The 22484-nt window shown below is 42.6% G+C and overlaps 1 protein-coding gene across 3 annotated transcripts in view; it reads left to right on the top strand.

Annotated features, from left to right (window-relative positions):
- TCF20 (transcription factor 20) overlaps window positions 1-22484 on the top strand; it is a 118507-nt gene that overhangs the window by 58083 nt on the left and 37940 nt on the right. For all 3 annotated transcript variants that reach the window (XM_031057784.1, XM_005421882.2, XM_031057785.1), the window contains exon 2: window positions 12720-18341. In XM_031057784.1, coding sequence (XP_030913644.1) covers window positions 12756-18341 — 5586 coding nt within the window. In that variant the 5' untranslated portion in view covers window positions 12720-12755. The remainder of the gene's footprint in view (window positions 1-12719; window positions 18342-22484) is intronic.

Raw genomic sequence — 22484 nt, 5'->3', positions numbered from 1 at the left:
GGATCTGGAGGACTACAGGTCTGTCAGCCTGACCTTTGTGCCAAGGAATGTTGTGGAACAGACCTTAAGTGACACCATGTGGCATGTATGGTTCAGCCAGGTCCAGTGAGTACGTGTTTAGGAAAGTCAAGTTCTAGTTGACCAACCTGATCTCCTTCTGCAACAAGGTGACCTGTTCAGTGAATGAGGGAAAGGCTGTGGATGTTGCCTAGCTGGACCTTAGTGAAGCTTTTGACAGTGTTCCCTCCCGGCATTCTTCTGGACAAACTGCTTGTGGCCTGCAGGGGTGCCCTGTTTGCTGGGTGAAAACCTGGCTGAAGGGCCAATCTCAGAGTGGTGAGGAATGGAGTTGTATCCAGCTGGCAGCCCGTCACGAGTTGTGTTCCCCAGGGCTCTGTGCTGGAGGCAATCCTGTTTAATGTCTTCATTGATGATCTGGGTGAGGGAATTGAGTGCACCCTCAGTCAGTTTGCAGATTACCCCAAGCTGTGAAGGAGTGTTGTTCCTGGAGCACAGGAAGGCTCTGCAGAGGGATCTGGTCGGACTGGGTTGGTGGACCAAGGCCAGTGGTATGAGGTTCAACAAGGCCAAGTGCCAGGTCCTGCACTTGAGTCACAACAGCACCCATGCAGTGCTGCAGACTGAGGCTGGAGTGGCTGGAAAGTGGCCCAGTGGATAGACAGCAGCTGAGCACGAGCCAGTGTGTGTGCCCAGGTGGCCAGAAAGGCCAGTGGCAATATGGCTCCTATCACATATAGTGTGGCCAGCCCCTGTACACTTGTGAGGCACCTCGAATGCTGTGTGCAGCTTTGAGCCCCTCGCTACAAGAAGGATGTTGAAGGGCTGGAGAGCATCCAGAGAATGGCAGTGGAGCTGGTGAAGGGTCTGGAGCACATATCTTAGGAGGGGGAGCTGGGGGAGCTGGGGTTGTTTAACCTAGAGAAAAGGAGACTCAGAGAAGAGAGGACCTTATCACTCTCTACATGACCTGAAAGGAGGCTGTAGCCAGGTATAGTTCAGTCTCTTCTCCCAAGTAACAAGCAATAGGACAGTAGGAGATGGCCCCAAGTTGTGCCAGGGGAGCTTTAGATTCAATATTAAGAAATATATTTTACCTGGAGAAGTCAAACATTTGAACAGGTTCTCCAGCAAAGTGGTGGAGTCACCATCCCTGGAGGTATTTAAAAAGATGTGTAGGTGTTCTGTTTAAGGACCTGGTTTTGTGGTGGCTTTGTCAGTTCTATAAGAGGGATTGGATTTGATAACCTTAAAGATCTTTTACAAGCCAGTGGATTCCATGATGCTATAAACCATGTCATTCCCTTTTGTTTCTCATCTTGCATTCAGGGGAAAAAGAATGAATTCAACAGTGTTCTGTCATACTGTGTAAGTTGGTTTGCCCACTGTAAGTTTTCTCTATTTCCCTTCATGTGTGGAGGTGGGGGAGGTTTCTCTTCCCTCCCTTAGTCAACATTTTAGCATGAAATGTGTACATGTGATTTTCTGGTATTCCTGATCCTGAACATACTTTGTGTGTGTTGCTACATAAAATTGGTCTTTTAGATAGGTCTTGATGAGTGTAATAATAATGGATACTTAGCAGGCAGTAAATTAAATGGGTTGGGCAAAATTGTTACAGAAGGAGGTAGCAGATTGTCTTTGGGCATTGCTGAGTGAGTGGCAGATTCTTTCCTGTAGTGTTGGAGAGTGGAAGTAGCAGGAGCATAACTGAGAATTGCTCCTAAGTGACACTTTTTATTTTGCATGAAAAAACTGAACTGTGTTGTTATCTGCCTTCCATCTAAATCACTGCATTTTAATGGAGAAACATCTCATCCCATGTTGCTCTGAGAGTGCATAAAGAGAACTCTGCTGCATAATTGTTTGTTTGCCAGCTATGGTAGGGCACTAGTTTTGGCGATGAGCTGGGAGTCCATTGCAGTGTGGTATTCTGCACCTTTACAGTTCTGACTTCAACTAGTATCATATTTACTCTGGAGAGCAGGGATTCTTGCATTCTGGCCTTTTTTCCTTTTGCTCTGTGTACTTTTCTACATTTGGTGTCTTTCACCTTTTCTGTGTTAGGTGTCCTTTGTATTCTGGTTATCAGAGACAAAACTGTGTTCTTGCTTGCAAATTGCTTGGTTGAGTACATTTTTATTTCAGTGATGTTGGGATATAGAAATTTGACTTGTCATGTGTTCGTTTTGTTTGTTTCCTTGTCTTTTTGCCTTGCAGGAATACAACTTGTTTTATGTTTGAAAGGTGGAGTTTATGGAAAACCAAAGGGGGGGTGTGTATATAATAGAACTGCTGAAAATAGCAAGGGGAGGAGAAGAGGTTAATTATACGTATACTCTGCAGCATAGTCAAAAGCCTGTCAAAGCAGGCAGAAAAAGAAAACTTCAGTAAACCTGGGTCAAACTCACCAGCGAAAGCACATCTCTTAGCTCAATGAGGAACAGCATTAGGGAGTTCCTGGAAGTGGAGGGGAGGAGGATTTAGGAAATAAACATCTTTGCTTATCCACAGAACTGTAGTGTTTATAAAGTCTTTGTTGGTCTGTGTTTACTCATGGAATTTTGGCTCTATGTGCATTGCCTTTTTGGATTAAGCTAAGGAGTAAGGTCCTTTTGGTCAGTTGGTTAACAGGACTTGAAGAATTAAATTAGGAACACTTCTCAAGGTGAAAGTAATTTAGTTGCCATCTTTCTAGCTGAAACAAGGTAGCAAACTTAATTCTTTCATAGAAAGTTGGGATGTTTTAGAGCAGGGGTAAAAAGAGATCTAGTCCTCCTTTTTTTTGGTAATAGAACACTAGGACTGCATTAGCATCATGAAATGGTTATATGTTATACTTCATGTATAGTTTATGTTACTTGTACCTCTTTATTTAGCCTCCTCATATGAGGAGAGAGGTGGGGGCAGAAACAGGGGAGTCTTCTGGTTTTGTTTTTTCCCTCCTTCCTGGTGTGCAGGATGAATGACTGCAGGAGTGTGAGAACTTAAGAGAATGATGGGACTGGTTCAGAGTAGAGGGCCATCTAAACTCCCTCTGTCCTACTTTCAAATGTTAGCTCTAGCATTTCCAAAAATTATGTTCTGAGTGCAGTATCTTTGTTATCCTCCACTAATCAGTATTTACAAAGGCTTTTTTTCTGCTCTGGTTTTGGATTCATCTCTCCTCTTTGTTTTCAACTGCTGACTTCCTTAAGGGTATATCCTCTAGGATATTACATGGAATACATGCAGTGGAAGCTTTGTCCATTGGCTTTCCAGCTTCAAACACTCCTGACACTATGACTGTGGTGATACAGAAATCCTCTGAGGAAGGAGAAGGCTTTAAAACCCGGTTGTGAGAAGATCTCTAATTGTAGGTTGTTAATTTCTATGAACTGCTTATGCTCATTAATTTTGTGCTTGTGGTGTGGTCTGACTGCTGTTGACATTCCCTGCCTTTGGCTGTGGCGACAAAACTTGGAAGTGTGGATTTTGTTGGTTACAGTGGCTTGAGTTTAAAACCTAGATTTTTCAGACTTCTGAGGTGTGTTAGAAGTTTAATCACTTTGTATGCATAAAGTTGACATAGAAAGATTGCTTCTGAAAGGTTTTGACTCAGTGGAGAGCTGGTGAGAATGAACCAATTTAAGTGCTTTAGGCCAAGGCTAAGTATAAACCTCAGGAGTTGTGAGCTGTTTGCTAGAACACTGCTTTGTGCTGCCTTCTCTCTCTCTTCTCATCTGTCTGTTGGTTATACCAGCGGAGCTACAGTGGGGATGCATAATTGAGGTGGTTCAAGAAACTGGTCCAATCTGAAAATTTCAAAGAACGCCTGCAGGGGTGGGGATGGGTAGATGGGAAGGGGGAGGACCTCCTTAAAATAGTCCTACCTCTGAAGTAGTCTCTTTGTTGAATTATTTAAATGTATAGAGTTATTTTATATTTTATTATATTAATCTGAACTGTTTCTCCTGTCTCCATGTAAGTGTGGCCGTCGTCTTAGTCGCTCCCTGTTAGTCTCAGAAGACAAAATTTATTCTAAGAATGTGTCTGCTTCAGTTTGTGGCTTCAACATGAGGCAGATGCTGTGGAATCTGAAGTGTGGAGAAATGAGCAAAGAATTTAGAGGACATAGGTTGTAGGAGACAAGGAGGAATGTTAGGCAAAGAAAAAGTTCTTGTTCTTCTAGTGTGAAAATCTTACAAATGCTTTGAATTTTTTTTTTTTGAGATGAGTTCAAACAGTTCTTATGTTTGACAAAAATAAGGTTTCTTTCTAGTTTTTTTATCAGTAAACTTGATATGGCCTTGACTGTATTTTCATTTAAAGTGTGCCATAGCAGTAGTATTTGCAGACCTTCCACATTCAAATTGCTCTTAAATCTGCATTGATTTAGAGGTATGAAGGGCTGAATTAATAGGAAGAATGATGACCTTGACTAGTGAAAATTGAAAGTGTTAAAGCGAAATTTTTTGTCTTACCTTAAGGGAACAAAACTATCTATAAGATGATTGGAAGGTGTAAATTTGAGTACAGCTTTTCTTCTGCAATTGAACAGTAATTCTTTAATTTGTTTGTTTGGGTAGATCAAGGTTCTATTTCTACCTGATTTTAATGTTACTGCCTATAATGTAAATAGGTGGTATTATGTTCAGCAATGGTTTTATCCTAATCAATGGATATAATTCTTATGTACAGTGCATAGCCTCTATTGTAATAATACTTGCACATAACTGATACAGATTTTATGTCAATTTACTTCATTTGCCTTGAGGAGTTCCCAGGAGTCTTAGTTACAGGCACCAATTCATTGCACCAGGCGTTGTAAAAAAAAAAAAGATTTAATTGTATGGACTATGTTGAATAGAAAAGACAGACATATTACAGGTACTATTTAATATGACCCTTACAAGTATTCATCTTAGCAACTTGTCATCAAGGCTGGGGCTAGAGATTAGTATGAAAAACGATAGACGTTGATTAAAAATAATGTGTTAGGATGGCGGGCTTTTATTTCCTCCACTGTATAGTTCTGAGTGTTTTAGATATTGGATAAAGTTCTTCACAGAAAGTGGGAGTTTGGGCAGATAGAACCTGACAACACTGCTTGCACTTTACTGTTTTCCTCTTGCAATTAATAATTGACATCTCCTTTTCATTGTTTTGTAACTGGAAGGTGAAGGTTTAGTGAGAGTTATGATGCCTCTGCTGAGCTTCCTGTCTTGCATGTCTGAGGAGGAGCAGATCAGAAGTGGTTCTTGAAGTGGATGCTCAGATTTTGCTGTACTACCAGAGCAGATACCATGTGTGGCTGCTTGAAGACATAGGGGGTATGGACACAGGTCAGTTTGCAGTAAGAGGTATGTAATGAAGTGATGAATTGTCCAAATTTTTGGAGGACTAATCAGGTGGATTAGGATGTGCAATCAGCTGATCTGCAGCTTGGAGAAAAAGAAAAAAGAGCTGATGGTTCATTATTATTTTCATTTTGGTTAGGAAGGGTAGTTCAACCATTGTGTAAAGACCAAGAGCCTTTTAAATACGAGCTCCTGATTTCAAGTGCCCTTCAGTGGCCACGCCACTTAAAACAGTTCCTGCTGTGTCTGTTTTGCTGGTGCAGATGTTTGTGTAATGATACAGTGAATAGATCTGTCAGGTCAGAAATGCCTTTTCTCCCTCACAGAATTTTCTTGACTGGATCAGTTCCCTGATCTGACTTGCTCATGAATGGCTGTGTTAACACCATAGAGAAGGCCAGACCTCTTCAGCTGGGCTAGAGAAGACTGACCCTGTATGTGGGTCCAAAATTGTTGTTTTAATCTTTGACATAAAATAGAATCTGACTGATTTGCATAGATTCTTATTAAAATAGCAGTGTCTGTTAAAAATTTGGATGGATAACTTTCAACAAGAGGTTGGTAGATTTTTGAAAGCTATTTAAGTGCATCTGTGCTGTTAATTGAGACTGAGAACCAATGGCATAATAGTAAAATCAGATACATACCATCAGCCAAAATTCTCTGAACTTTGATCATTCGTTGTATTTCTAGCAATACATTTTTTCATAGTACTACAACTTAAATACTGGCTTACAGCAGAAGTTGTTCTTGTCAAATTTCTTCTTTCTTCATGTTTAGGAATATGAATTTAACAGTACACTTCATTAAAAGTGCAAAGCTAAACTGGAGATGGTATTTTAGTTTTTTTCACTTAGTGAGTAAGGAAAACTTGCAGATGCAAAAAAGTCAGTGTATTACAGAAATGTTTTTTTACAAAAATATTTTGGATGTGAGGGAAGAAAGCAGCAGCCAAGTAATAGCCACATGCAAAATTTGATTATTTTTTGTTGTAGTTTGTTTACATGATGCCTTTTGTTATAGCAGTTGAATGCTCTGAATATGTCTGCTCACATCTCTCCTGTGAGATAGGAAGGTACACTGACTCAGGTATACTGTGGTTGGGCTTTTTGTGTGGTCACTGAAGGAAATATATGGAAAAAGATGTGAATGTAGATTTTATCTAGCACAATAATCTCCAGAGCATTCTCCTCTCTCAACTAACAAAGCTCACTGTACTCCTTCTGCCACGCTCATCTGTTCCTCACCCATTCTGTGAAAACCATTTCCTTAATTGTTTGGATTTAAGCTCAATACGTAATGACTTTCTGAAAAGCTGTACAGACATTTTGGTAAAGAAAGCATAGTGTGTCTGTGAGATGATGGAAGCTAGTTACAACCCACTTGGCCAAGCTGTAGCTCATTTGAGGGATTTTTTGATAAAAGTTTTCACTGGGAAGGACAGAATTAAGTTTTGGTGTCTTTTTTTTTTTTTTTTTTTTTGTCAAGACCAGTATTACCATTGATTTGCAATGCATGTTGCTAGTATGTGTTATTAATAGGTACTTAAGCATGTGTAACCTCTACATATGGTTTCTAAGACATGCTGTGATTTTTTAGAATAATAAAATTTGGTTTCCATTAATGCAGTATTCTGAGTTTAATTTACTTTTTATCTACTTGACAAGATACTTCAGTTTAGCTACTTCCATAGGGTCTGGCGCTCTCCGTGGTAAGTGACTGTATCCTTTTTCAGCTTTGAGTGGTGTAGTAAGGTTTGTTTGACAGAATATATGATGATGGCTTGGTGAGAGCCAGATCTAATTGTAGTTTTCTCTAGAAGTGTGGTGTTGAATAATATCAGAAACACGACTTGCTGAAAGAAGTGAGCAGTGAATGTTACTGCTTGGACAAACTGGTGACTGAAGGGCTGACTGTCTTGGTTTACTTCTATAGCACATATAACGTTGAAAACAAGTTTTAATTATTCTCCTTTTTCTTTTAAAAAGACATCAAATGTAGAAGAAATAAGTTATATCTGTTACTTTGTTAAATGTCATCTTAGGTTTGATCTTTAAATCCATCTTCTCATGGCATAGGTGGCTGATTTGCCTTTTCTGAAAAGCAGCAGTGTTTCTCCAAAACTGAAATGAGGTAATTTTATTCCCAGCCATTGATCAGGTGTGCAAGTAATAACTCTGTACCTGCAGAAATGAGGGTTAGCAACTTGGCCTTGACAATAGAAGTGTACTCAGTACATGGAAATCCTTTTTTCCTCTGTTTCTGGCTGAATTTGGAACATGGGCATTATTTCTTACAAAATATACTCCTGAATTGCTCATACTCAGGTTCTGGCTTTTGAGATTGTTTTGGTTATGTGTATTCTCTGCTAGTTTAAGAAGATCGAATGAGGAAGGACAAAAATAGTGATTCTTGCATTTTGTATGAGTTGTGGCAAGAAATGGCTGCAAACTTCTCTGTACAAATATATCTCTGTCACTTGCACAACATTTAGCAAGTGAGTCTATTTTAATCAGAACTGTGGACACTCTGTAACCCTCCCAACTTCTTCGTGTACATTTTGGCCTATGGAAAATACTGTCTTACTGTTCATCGCCTGCCTGTAACTGCATTTTCTTCCCTGATAACCATGCTAGGAAGTGAGAGGCTTTTGACAGAGCACTGAAGATATATTGCATTTGACTGCTGCCTGAGACTTCTCTGCACAGATGGATCGTGGTAGTCAACCCAAATCTAAAGAAAATTTAACGAAGCGGAAGGACCTCACTTATGTCCTACTGAATGAGCTGGTGGTGGTTTCATTTGCTCCTTTATAGGCTTATAGTCAAGAATTAGGTGTGTCCACACAGTATTTTGGTTTTTAGTTTGCTTGTTATGAGCTGTCTGTAGTGATGGATTACTATGTTGTCATCAGTGTTACATGGGGAGATCTGGGCAGCTGTCCTGTTATTTGTCCAGTCTTTGATAATCAGGGCAGAAAGAGTTGTAAAGATTTATGTGGCTGTGAAAGAAACCCTAGCATGGTACATTGCAGAAGATCATCTCACAGAGTAATCTTGGTGTGGGTGTACTGATGAGTTCTGTTATCAGCGCAGGTTGGGGGCACTCTGATGCACATGCAGGAACCATTGAAAGATGCTTACCTGCTGTTGACTAACATTGGATAATCTTGCGTACAGCGAGGTCACAATGCAGTAGCTTCGTATTTTGAGGAACTCCTATGTCAACAAATTTCTGTGAGGCTGTTTCAAATGATTAAACAGGAGAGAAAATCTGCATTATGCTTAAAAATAAGTTCGCATGAAGAAGGTCAATTGATACAGTGCTTGAAATAACTTCACATGTTTCACAAATAAGTCTGAGATTTGGGTAAGAGGACCTATTGCTTCTTCCTATTCAAGACTTCTGTGCAGTGATTCTGTCAGTGAGGCTGTTTTTTATCAGCCACACAAGCTTGTAATATGTTTCCTTTGCTCCTGCCAGGTTGAAGGCAAATTTTGATTACTGGGCTGTTGGGGGAGAAATGAATGTGTTGGAGCAAAGTGAAACTGCTTAGCTTAGTGAGTGTAGTCTGCAGTGTCTGGATGGATTGTTTAGATGGCTCTACAGCTATGGGCTATAAATACTTTAAAAGTCATGCAGCTTTACTGAGAGAGCTGCATGCACGTGTAGCAAGAGTGTAGGTGTCACACTGGAGTGTAGTGAAAGCTGTGCCAGACTCTTACCTTCCCTTTGAATAAATGAGGACATTGCATCTTGTGTGTGTTGGAAAGTACTGTAAATGTGTGTAATTTGTGACTGTTAACAAAACACTTGTTTGGAGGCAGGACTTTGTCCCTTCTGCTGGGGATGGCATTGTGGATATGTTACCAGCATTATGGAGTTTTATATGATTGTGTTGTAGTCTCTGGTTGGCAGGTGCTGCATTGTCCTCTTGAGATCGTGCGTGAGGAAGAGTATGTACCAGCTGAAAATGTTTTCTTTAAAGGCTTCCAGTAAAAAAATAATAAAACATGCTTTTTTTACATGTGGATGGGGGTAGACTTTGGAGGCCTTATCTATCTAATAAAAAACATGAATGTATTTTATTAACAAGACTTGTCCAGGGGATTATTCTCAGTGGTTTTGCTCAGAATATAGCGCTTAGATATAAGCACTTTACCGGGCTGTTACTATTAAGAAAGGCTATTGCAGTAGTAATTGTAATAGTTCTGTATTTATAGCACATTAATGACAGGAAATGTGCTATATGTCTTAAGTTATCAGTGATGTAATGAGTTGGAGCACGTTCTATCTTTTTTTATTCCTGTTATTAATGAAATGCCTTTTTTCTTTTTGGCAGCTATTCTACTGGATATGTTACTCAAGTTAGGCTCCTTGTGAGATACTCAAAGCAAATATTGTCCTGGTGAAAACTTCTTATTTGTTTGTCAGGGTAAATTCCAAGATTAAAAAAAAAAATAAAAATTGAAGGATAAAAATATGTTCTCCCTGTTTTGAGTTAGCATATATAACTTCTGGACTAAATAAATGTTATATGATTGCATGAGATTATGGAGGATAAGAATTTGTGCCTTGGTTGACCTTTACTGTATCTCTGTTCTTAACGGCATTTCCCAGCATCTTGTGCTGTTTCTATTCATTATATAATTAAAATTATTCTTTTTTAATAGTGAACAAATCTTAAGACTGTTTGTCAGTGGTGTTAACATACATTAGCTTGAAAACGTAGCAGTTTTCAAGCCTGTGGGTAGAGTTACAGAGAGCGAATATCATTCAGTGATTAAAGTTTTTCTATGATGTAATGCAGAAGAGGCTTCTAGAGATCTTGTCCAGACTATGCAGAGTATGCTTTGGTAAAGCCATGTTTAAAACTGAGTGTGAGATTCTGTGGGAGACTGAGCCTGTGAGAGGATGGCAATGTTGCCTTCATGAAAAGAGGATGGGTGCCAAGCACGTGGTAGCCAGGGTGTGCGCACAGTCTCCATGGCACATGAATGTTGCTGATTGCAATGCCCCACACTGCTTATCTAGAGAAGCTGCTTTTAACATCTGCCAGTTGCAGTAGATGTTCTCTTACCTTTAGCTTGATAACTTTCTTCTATGTATGTTTTTTTTCCCCTTTTTTCCCCCCTCTCATTTTTTTGCCTTAACAGCAAGTCACCTAAGGCAAGCTTCTTTCTTTTTTTGTGTATCCCAATTTTAGTCCTACCCCGATAGGGCTGGAGCGTCAAACTAATAAAACATCAAAAGCAATAATTCAGAAAAAGGAGGAGCTTATCCATAATAAGCCTGAACTGGACAGATTGGCACACTGTGGCATTCATAGAAGTGTTATTCATGTGATATATGTAGTCTTTAAAATGCTAAAAAGTGGAAGTTCAGCAGAACAGCAGATCTCTCTTATGACACTTAAAATATAAGATTAAAACAGCAGTAAAGTTGACTTCCTAGAAGAGAGACAGAATTTGAGGTATTAACAATTTGACAGTTCCCTTTTGATTCCAGTAATATTTTTATGTGCATCAATCTGCATGAACCAAGGCTGTAACACAAAGAGGCCTTTGAGTTAGAGGAAAGGGGCTGCAGAGACATGCAGTGCTGTGGGGTGGTTTTGTGCCTGTGTGTTCTGTAGCCTACACACACAGATAGTAGAAGATGAAAGACTCCAGAGTCTTCTGTAGATAACATACATGTTAGTTAAAAAAAATAACCTTGGTAGGCAGATGGGAAAAGAACTGGATGCCAAATCTTGCCTGCATCTCATTTGTGTGCCTGGTTTGTTTGTTGGGGTTTTTTTTGGTGGGTTTTTTTTTTGTTTGTTTGTTTGGGGGTTTTTTTTGTTTGTTTTTTTTTTGGTGGTGGTTTTTTTTTTTTTTTTGTTTTTTTTTTTATTTTATTTTTTGGGGTTTTTTTGTGGTTTTGGATTTTTTGGGTTTTTTTGGTTTTTTGTGAGTTTGGTGATCTACTTGAACAAAATTTTAGTGCAAAGCTAGAAATTAATTCTAAATGGGTTCAACTGAACATGGCAAACACAAAACATGGCTAAATATGAAAACATCGTGCAGGCAATTTTTCCAGGAAGTCTCCAATCTGAGGAGTTGGGGTTCTGTTTCCTGGAAAAGCGTGAGCATTGTCTTAACATTCTTTTAAAGGAAAGAGTCTGTCCAGGTGGCTCTATCCATATTTTTTTTCAGGAAGAGAAAACCACAAGGTGTTTCAGACATGAAATGCTTATGTCATTTGTTAATTTGGGGGGTTTGTTTTGTTTGTTTGTTTTTGTTTTTTTTCTTTGTTTGTTTGGCTTTGGTGTTTAAAGGCAGTGTACATGCACATACTTGTTCATTTCCGTACTTTTCTTAATGCATCTAGTAATGTGACAGGCTTTTATAAAGGAACTAGCAAGGGTCCCCAGACAATTGTGCAGTTGTGGTCCAATCCTTGAGGGTGAGTCATAATTCCATATACTAAATAATATGTTGAAATACAGAGGAGAGCCTTCCTGGAAGATGTTTACTTATGAGTTGTTTATGTAAGTGTAGATGCTCATACACAGTATTCCAAAATATATGTTCTGACTGGCAAGTGTTTTCAGTTATGTTTCATTCAAGGTAATATGGAAGTCCTGAGGAATGAAGTTGTAGACTGTTTTGCTTAAATAGAGTGAACTTGTTTCAACTTTCCATCCTGTAAAGCAAAGCAGATGGTTGGGGGGGAAAATGCGATGTGTTGTCTTGTGTTGGTTTTCACCTAGGAGTGTCACTGGAATTACTCAGGAACTGAGCATTGAGTATGCTGGTGCCAGTTCTTTCACACACTCACATGGATCCTTTCATTGAGTTGTCTTGGTTTGAGCTTTGGTCAATTGTATCTTCGGTATTTGCTTATAGAGATCTTCCTGGTGTGAAACATGGACCTTGGATTTCATTCCTGTGGTAAATCCAAGGGTGGTTTGAAAGCATTGCAGGGTTCTTGTTGCATCTTTAAGCATGGTAGCGAAATACTTGGATTACTCCCAGTATCAGCCATAGGGAATAGCTGGATGGTGAGGATTGCTCTCATTTGCTTTGCAAATATTGTTGGAAATTTCTCTCTTCAGGGGCACAAAAACACAGCCAGTGAGTAAATGATGATGGGGAAATATTAATGCTGGAAATGCGCTCCAACTGGTAGTAGGCTACTGGCCCGCATTACCTAGAAGATTGGCAGGTTGCAAGACAAGGGGGTTAAACATTGATGTACCAGGAAGTAGAAGAGAAATACTAAATTTTAATTGCTGTTGAAGCAGGGAAATTGAGTGGGGTACTGGTGTGACTGAGAAACATACCTTTTTTTTTTCCCTCTCTTTTTCTCCATATTTAGGAGGGCTTTCGAGCTGCTGCTCTGCTGCTGAACAGCATGCAGTCCTTTCGGGAGCAAAGTAGTTATCACGGAAACCAGCAGAGCTACCCGCAGGAAGTGCACACTTCATCCCGACTGGAGGAGTTCAGCCCCCGCCAGCAGGCCCAGATGTTCCAGAGCTTTGGAGGAGGTGCTGGCAGTGGACGTCGTGGAGCAACAGGAGCCTCTACAGCAATGCCTGGTGAGAGCTCTGGCCATCAGAGCTACCAAGGTTTCAGAAAAGAAGCAGGAGAGTTTTACTATATGGCTGCCAACAAAGATCCAGTGGTATCAGGAGGGCAGCAGCCGCCTCAGCGCAGGCCTTCTGGACCAGTACAGAGCTATGGGCCCCCTCAAGGGAGTAGCTTTGGGAGTCAGTATGGGAGTGAGGGACATGTGGGCCAGTTCCAAACACAGCACTCAACCCTTGGGGGTGTATCCCACTATCAACAGGATTATACTGGTCCTTTTTCTCCAGGGAGTGCCCAGTATCAGCAGCAGGCTTCTAGCCAGCAGCAGCAGGTGCAGCAGCTGAGACAGCAGATCTATCAGTCTCATCAGCCTTTACCCCAGGCTTCCAGCCAGTCTGCTTCTAGCACCTCACACTTGCAGCCAATGCAGCGTCCATCCACCCTGCCTTCCTCTGCTTCAGGCTACCAGTTACGAGTGGGTCAGTTCAGCCAGCACTATCAGCCACCTTCGTCATCCCCCTCCTCCTCTTTCCCTTCCCCACAGCGCTTCGGCCAGTCAGGACAGAATTATGACGGAAGCTACAACGTGAATTCTGGGTCGCAGTACGAAGGCCATGCTGTGGGTTCCAATGCACAGGCCTATGGCACCCAGTCAAACTACAGCTTTCAAACTCAACCGATGAAAAGCTTTGAGCAGTCTAAGCTGCCCCAAAGTGGGCAGCAGGGGCAGCAGCAACAGCACCCACCTCAGCACGTAATGCAGTATTCAAATACTGCCACCAAACTCTCTCTTCAAAGTCAAGTGGGACAGTACAGCCAGACTGAAGTTCCTGTAAGGTCACCGATGCAGTTCCACCAAAACTTCAGTCCAATCTCTAATCCATCTCCTGCTGCATCTGTGGTTCAGTCTCCAAGCTGCAGCTCTACCCCTTCTCCACTCATGCCAGGTGGAGAAAATCTCCAGTGTGGGCAAGGCAACATGTCCATGGGTTCTCGAAACCGGATCCTGCAGATGATGCCTCAGCTTAGTCCTACACCATCTATGATGCCAAGCCCCAATGCTCATGGAAGTGGATTCAAGGGGTTTGGACTGGAAGGACTGCAAGAAAAAAGGCTCACAGATCCAGGACTGAGCAGCCTGAGTGCTCTAAGTTCTCAAGTTGCCAATCTGCCCAACACAGTCCAGCACATGTTGCTCTCAGATGCCTTGGCACCTCAGAAAAAAAGTTCCAAAAGATCATCCTCTTCCAAGAAGGCTGACAGCTGCACCAACTCAGAAGGCTCCTCCCAGGCAGAGGAGCAACTCAAGTCTCCCATGGCAGAGTCCCTGGATGGTGGCTGTTCCAGTAGTTCAGAGGATCATGGGGAAAGGGTGAGACAGCTGAGTGGCCAGAGTACCAGCTCAGACACCACTTACAAAGGGGGTAATTTAGAGAGACCCAACTCCTCACCAGCACAAGGGTCTCAGAATGAGCCATCAAAACTCAGCAGCAGTCCTGCAGCTAGGGAGGATGTGGCCTCCCCTGATGGGAAGGAAGCTGTGGTGGCTGTGGAAAATGCCCCAAAAGTGAATGAAAAGGCAGTTGGGGTGATTGTCTCCCGGGAAGCCATGGCAGGAAGAGTAGAAAAGTCAGGTGGACAAGATAAACCTGCACAAGATGATGCTTCCACAGCCCCTCAGGCACCAGCTAGCACTAGTGGGGCAAAAGAAGCTGGGCATGCAGGGACACAGCAAGAGACTCAAGGAGGAGGTAAAGGGAGCAAAAGTGGCGATAACACTAACCATAATGGGGAGGGGAACAGCCAGCCTGGTCATGCAGTTGTTGGGCCAAATTTTCCTGCAAGAACAGAATCTTCCAAGTCTCCCGGCAGTTTAAGATACAGCTACAAGGATAATATAGCACCTGGTATACAGAGAGGTATTGGTGGCTTTCCACAGTATCCATCTGGTCAAGAAAAGGGGGATTTTCCAGGGCATAGTGAGCGCAAAGGCCGTAATGAGAAGTTTCCTAGCCTCCTCCAAGAGGTTTTACAGGGGTACCACCATCATCCAGACAGAAGGTATTCTAGGAACGCGCAGGAGCATTCTGGGATGGCTGGGAGTTTGGAGGGAGCCATGAGACCCAATGTTTTAATTAGTCAGACCAATGAATTGACCAATAGAGGCCTCTTAAACAAAAGCATGGGGTCCCTCCTAGAAGGCCCTCACTGGGGTCCTTGGGATAGGAAGTCTAGCAGTGCAACTCCAGACATGAAGCAGATAAATCTAGCTGATTACCCTATTGCTAGAAAGTTCGATGTGGAGTCTCAGTCTGCTGCCCATGAGGCAGGAGCACTCTCAGAGAGGAGATCAGTGATCTGTGACATATCCCCATTAAGGCAACTTGTAAGAGATCCTGGCCCTCACCCCATGGGGCACATGGGTCCTGAGGCCAGAAGCGGAAGGAGTGAACGTCTTGCCCCTGGCTTGAGCCAGTCAGTAATACTCCCTGGTGGTTTAGTATCCATGGAAACAAAGATGAAAGCTCACAGTGGGCAAATAAAGGAAGAAGATTTTGAACAGTCAAAGAGCTCAGCTAGTCTCAACAATAAAAAAACAGGAGACCATTGTCATCCTGCTGGCATCAAGCATGAATCTTTTCGAGGCAATGCCAGCCCTGGAGCTGCAGTCTCCGATGCTGCTCCAGACTACATGCCCCAGCAGGACAACAGATCGACACAGATGAGACGAGGACCTGGCAGAACTGGAAGGGGTAAATCACCTTCTCAATATCAGGATCTTGCTGATAAGCTGAAAATGTCACCAGGCAGAAGCAGAGGCCCAGGGGCAGATCTGCATCACATGAACCCACACATGACACTATCTGAAAGAGTTAGCAGGGGTTCCTTGCATTCTGTCTACCCTCAGAATTCAGAAGGCTCATCTCTGGCTTCAGCATATCACACGAATGCTAGGCCTCATGCTTTTGGTGACCCTAACCAGAGTCTGAATTCCCAGTATCATTACAAGAGACAGCTATACCAGCAACAGCAAGAAGAATACAAAGATTGGGCAAGCAGCGCGGCTCAGGGTGTGATTGCTGCAGCTCAGCACAGGCAGGAAGGAGCAAGGAAGAGCCCAAGACAGCAGCAGTTTCTGGAAAGAGTAAGGAGTCCCTTAAAAAATGACAAGGATGGAATGATGTACCTTCAAGGTAGCTCTTACCATGATACTGGAAGCCAGGAAGCTGGGCGCTGTGTCATGGGGAGTGACAGTACTCAGAGCAAATGCACCGAAATGAAACATGGCAGCCAGAAGTTGCAGCATCATGAATCTGGTTGGGACCTCTCTCGGCAAACTTCTCCTGCTAAAAGCAGCGGCCCTCTTGGAGCAGCCAACCAAAAAAGATTTTGCCCTCAAGAAAGCGATGGGCATCGACGAGAGGAATGTACAGATTTGCCCAAGCCTAGTAATGCTATGCTTAGGCTCCCTGGCCAGGAGGACCAGTCTCCACAAAACCCGTTAATTATGAGGAGGAGGGTCCGTTCTTTCATCTCTCCTATCCCTACCAAAAGACAACCACATGATATGAAGAACAGTGGCAGTGACGATAAAGGGCGACTGATGACTTCAGCCAAAGAAGGAGCTGATAAAACGTACAACTCCTATGCCCATTCATCTCAAAGCCAAGATGCTGGCAAGTCAGTTGCAAAGGGAGATTCCTTCAAGGACCTGCCAAGTCCTGATAATAGGAATTGTCCTGCTGTTTCCCTCACAAGCCCAGCAAAGACCAAAATATTGCCCCCAAGAAAGGGGCGAGGATTAAAACTGGAAGCTATTGTTCAGAAAATTACATCTCCCAATATTAGGAGAAGCGTTTCTACCAACAGTGCTGAAACTGGTCCAGATACTGTCACTCTTGATGACATCCTGTCCCTCAAGAGTGGGCCTGAAGGAGGAAATGTGGCTGGACATGGACCAGAGGCTGAGAAAAGAAAAGGAGAGATACCAGATCAAGTGGGGCCAGCAAGCCAGGATACAAGTGGTGAAAAAACTGTTCCAAGATCTTCAGAAGAGTGGCAAAGCAACGAGGATGATAAAAACAAAAAAGAGGTCCCTGAAACCACCAGTATTGGCAAAGAGGGAGTAGGATCCAGTGCAGCACCACCACCTTCTCAGAAGTCAGGTGGTCAGGGAAGGTCTGATGGATCTGTAAGTGGAGCTGGAACTCTGACCTTTTCCGACTCAAAAACAATTTCCCCTTCCAGTGTGTTCATTTCTGAACCAAATCCAAAGTCTGAGGAAAAAGATGGCGATGTGACAAACATTTCACCCAAGCCAGATGGTTTCCCTCCAAAGGGATATTTCCCCTCTGGAAAGAAAAAAGGGAGGCCAATTGGGAGTGTGAACAAGCAGAAGAAGCAGCAGCAACAGCAGCAGCTGCCTGCACCCCCGCCTCCCCCACCAGCAGCATCACAGCCTGCAGAAGGGGTGGGTGCTGGTGAGCCAAAGCCCAAGAGGCAAAGGAGAGAGAGGCGAAAACCTGCAGCACAGCCACGGAAGCGGAAGCCTAGACGGGCTGCTCCAATCGTGGAGCCTCAAGAACCAGAGATCAAGCTTAAATATGCTACCCAGTCTGTAGATAAAACTGACTCCAAGAATAAGTCCTTTTTCCCTTATATTCATGTGGTAAACAAGTGTGAATTAGGCGCTGTGTGCACAATCATAAATGCGGAGGAAGAGGAGCAGAACAAATTGGTGAGGGGTCGGAAAGGACAGAGGTCTTCAACACCCCCTCCCAGCAATGCGGAGAGCAAAGTGCTGCCCACCTCAACTTTCATGCTGCAAGGCCCTGTAGTAACGGAGTCTTCCGTCTTGGGGCATCTGGTTTGCTGCCTGTGTGGCAAATGGGCCAGCTATCGTAACATGGGTGACCTCTTTGGTCCTTTCTACCCCCAGGATTATGCAGCTACTTTGCCCAAGAATCCACCTCCAAAGAGGGCCACAGAAATGCAGAGCAAGGTCAAGGTACGGCACAAAAGTGCTTCTAATGGTTCCAAGACAGATACTGAGGAGGAGGAGGAACAGCAACAACAGAAGGAACAAAGAAGCCTGGCTGCTCATCCCCGCTTTAAGAGGCGGCACCGCTCTGAGGACTGTAGCGGAGCCTCTCGGTCACTTTCAAGGGGAGCTTCTTGTAAAAAAGCATCCACTGATGGTGGCAGTGGTGGTGAAAAGACTCCTTTGGACTCAAAACCGTCTATGCCCATTTCAGAAGGTGGCACTGAGCTGGAGTTACAAATTCCTGAACTACCTCTTGACAGCAATGAATTTTGGGTCCATGAGGGTTGTATTCTCTGGGCCAATGGGATCTACCTGGTCTGTGGCAGGCTCTATGGGCTGCAGGAAGCTGTGGAGATTGCGAGAGAGATGGTGAGTACCTGACCTTGCTATATACAATTATTTTCTTTCATTAGCAAATATATACCATTTGGAAGTTCCTTGTTCTTCTCTCATGCCTTAAACAGCCATTTTTTATCTTTAATAAATCTCTAGTGATGTCCTTTTGATGGCCTCATTTAGATTTCTGCCACAGCTGATCAGATAAGATTTTTTGGACATCAAAAAGCTGGGTGCTTATTACCTAGTAAAAGTTCTGGATGTCCAAAGGCTTTCTTGTGACTGCAGTGGTCTCTTTGCCCTTCTTTCTCCTATTCTGTTAGATATTTAGTGCTCTCTAGGGCTCTTCTTGGAGTCGTAGAGTGAAAGGACAAGTGGTAGCAGTCACAAATTGCAGCAAAGAAAATTCTAGTTCAATTGGCAAAAAATTTCAGTGAGGGTAATCAGACATTGGATTGAGGCAGGGGAAATGACAGAAAAGCTGTGGAATGCCCTGGTTTTGGAGATGCAAAATTTGGTTCTGGACAGAGCCCTAAGCATCTTTACATCTCAAGCTGGATCTACCTTCAAAGTTGGTTCTGTTTGCAGCAGGGGCTCCTTCCAGTGTGAGTTACTCTGCACTATAATACCTATTATGCAACTGTAGGAGAATTTGCAGTCCTTACAAAATAAGGTGGATAGAGCAGAATTGCACAAATCTCAGTAAGCATTGAGTGAAATATGTGTGGGTTTAGTATCTATGAGTTCAGCATTCACAAATGACACTGATAATTTACTTTCTCCAGAGAGGGAGTATACAATGTATGAGAAGAAATAGGTAAAATTAAAGCAGGGACAAAGGAAAAATTTTATTCACAACTGCCTGATTGTGGATGGACACGTTCACTGTTCTTGATTTCCTGAGGCAGAAGCTGATGCTTTAAAACCACAGTTATGTGCCTTGCTTTGCCATCGTCAGTATCCTGCATTGCTTTTTTTATGGTTATCTTTTTTTGTATTGTTCTCTGTCCTGGGTCAGACCATGGAAGAGGCATAGAACTACTTTTTCCTGTTGCCTTCAGGTTCTTCCTTTTCTAAACAGTGTTGGGATCCAGTTTTTATCTTCTTTCCTCTGTATTGTTACATACAGCGTGCTTGTTTCCTCCCCATGAGCTTTTTCTCTGCAAGTTTGATTCCTGGCTTGTTCTAAATTTTCACTCAACTGTTCTTTGACAGTAATTACATGCTTCTCTGCCCTAACTTGATTTGGCTTGCATTCTTGTTTCTAGTCTCTCATTAAACATAGTCAGTTAATTTCATTTGGTTTTCATCGAGCCATGCCTGTGTGCTTGTTCTGATGCAACTGCTGAATTTCTTATCTCTGATAATTGCAAGGTTTCTTTCAGGTTCTCCACCACCGTTTGGATTCTACTCGCAGTGTGGCCTGCTTTCATTTGTCTGGTAGCTCACCAGTATTTTGAATTTGTATCTCTCCAGCCTGATTTTCCCTTTTTACTGTGTGTAGGGTGTGTCTTTCACTTAGGATTCTGGTTTTCCCAATAGCAAATGCATTTTTTACCAGTTCTTGAACCGCTTGAGTTATCCTCCAGTGATCCTTTTTGTGTCCCTGTTTGTGCAGAGGACATAAGCCCAGCTGTGCTAAAACATGCTGTGTTGAGAGGCTCTAATCAAACTTGTTCAATAATAGCAGCCCGTTATCCACATTTTTATGTGGGTTTTTGCATGTTGTTTGACATCTAGTTCTTTCTCTGCATGGAATCTTTGACTTTCTGATTGAATATGCTTTGGCTTACCCTTCAGCACTTTCTTCCAACTGTTACAATCATCTCCTACTTACAAGTAAAAATTTTTTTCCTCTTCTTCTTAACCGTTTCATCTGCCTTTATGGCACCTTACAAAAATATCTCCTTATCTCCTTTGAGTTCCTCAACTCCTCTATCTTTTCTTTTCCCTCATAATGCCAGTAGAAATGTGTTTCTCTTTAAAAAAAAAAAAGTACAAAATGCTCGTGGCCTCTCTCACCTTTGCAACTACCTCTTAATTTCCTTTTTCTTTTTTCATCTCAAAGTTCTTTGACTGCATTATCTGGGGCTCTTGTCCTCCGCTGTGGCTTCAGTTGTGCTCTACTGCAATTGTAATCAGTGTTTATGGTGATCTTTTCCCAGTTAAGGTTCAGATCTAGTGCCTAATTTTCCATTTTTCTGTCGACTACATTATCACTATCAACTGTGCTTCTTTTGAAGTGTTGTTCCACCTTTGTTTCCTGCCTGTGTCTTTTGATTACCTCCTTGCTTTCAATTGTATTTTTCAGAGAGGCTGTTTTTCATTATTTCATGCTTTTTTTGTGGGGCTCACTGAAGTTTGCTTGTGCTTTTTTTTTTTTTTTTATCCTGGAATAGCATGCTTTTGAGTAGCTCTTGGTAACTCAATCACTTTCTTCCGGAGTCTTATAGAGCTTCCTGTTTTCTCCAGATTCATGTTATTTCGACACAAACTTAAAAATTATTCTTGAATTCATAGTGAGTTTCCAAAATTTCACTTTGAAACATGGCTTTTAATCTACATCATCCTTAATCCATTGTCTGTCATTTTATTCTGATTTTCATGTCACTCAGATTCACAATCTCATTTGATTTTAAACTATTTCTTCCTAATCCTTCCTATTTAAGGCTGCAAGAAATACTGCTTACTTTTGCTATATGATAAATAATATGTAGTCTTTCAGTGCTCTCCACTGTTCTGTCTAGATCCATTTTTTATCTGTTCATAAGACTGAACTTTCAGAGTCAGGGACGATTGTCTTGTGTGTACATTCTGTTTTGCTATAGAATCATAGAATGACTTGAATTGGAAGTGACCTTAAAGATCAAACCCCCTGCTGTGGGTAGGGACACCTTCCACTAGACCAGGCTGCTTAGGGCCCCATCCAATCTGACCTTGAACATTTCAAGGAATGGGCTGTCCACAACTGCTCTGAATAGCTTGTTCCAATGCCTCACCACCCTCACAGTAAAGAATTTCTTCCTAATATCTAAGTTAAACCTACTCTCATTTTAAAACCATTCACCCTTGTCCTGTCACTACATGTTCTTGTAAATAACCTCTCTCTTGTATGTTCCCTTCAGGTACTGGAAGGCCACAATTAAGTCACCCTGAAGCCTTCTCTTCCAGACTGAACAATCCCAGCTCTCTCAGCCTTTCCTTGTAAGGAGAGATGCTCTGTCCCTTTAATCATTTTGGCGGCCTCCTCTGGACTTGCAAACACTGTTTTGGTCTTTTTGCATAGACCAAAAAAGGTCTATGTCCTTTTTTGTGCAGAAGTCCCCAGAACTGGATGCAGCACTGCAGGTGGGGGTCTCACCAGTGCAGAGCAAAGGGGCAGAATCCCCTCCTTCATCCTGCTGCCCACGCTCCTTTGGATGCAGCCCAGGATACAATTGGCTTTCTGGGCTGAGTGCACATTGCTGGGTTGTGTCCAGCCTCTTGTCCACCTGCACTCCCAAATCCTTCTTGGCATGGCTACCCTTGATCCCTTCATGCCCCAGCTTGTATTGATACCAGGGGTTGCCCCAACCCAGGTGCAGCACTGATGAGATTAAGCCTGATGAGATTCTCTTGTGCCCACTTTTGAGTCTGTTCAGATCCCTATGGCTGGCATCCCATCCTTCAGGTGAGTGAAGAGCATCACTTAGCTTGGTGTTATCTGCAAACTTGCTGAGGGTGCACTTGATCCCTTCATCTGTGTCATTAATGAAGACATTAAATAACTCTGATGCCAGTGCAGACCCCTGAGAGACACCACTGGTTACTGACACCCACTGGGACTCTGAGCTGTTGATCTCTGCCCTCTTGATGCAACTGTCCAGCCAATTCCTAATCCATCTGATCCATCAAATCCATCACTCTCCAGTTTGGAGAGAAGGGTGTTGTGTGGGACTGTTGGTAGCCTTACATTTCAAAAGCATTACATAAAAATTACATCCTCACTCTTTCCCAGGCAGGAAGGAGTCACTCCATCATAGAAAGCCACTAGGTTGGTCAGGCAGGACTTGTCCTTTGGTGAAGCTGTGCTGGCTGTCCTGAATCACCTCCCTGTCTCCTGTGTTCCTTAGTTCAACTTCTAGGAGGATCTGTTCCATGATCTTCCCAGGCGCAGAGGCGGGGCTGACAAGTTGG

Source organism: Geospiza fortis, unplaced genomic scaffold (assembly GCF_000277835.1).
Source record: "Geospiza fortis unplaced genomic scaffold, GeoFor_1.0 scaffold173, whole genome shotgun sequence".
In the NCBI taxonomy this organism is placed as follows: domain Eukaryota; kingdom Metazoa; phylum Chordata; class Aves; order Passeriformes; family Thraupidae; genus Geospiza; species Geospiza fortis.
Note: the sequence above shows the minus strand (reverse complement) of the source record. Positions and strands in the feature narration are given on the sequence as shown.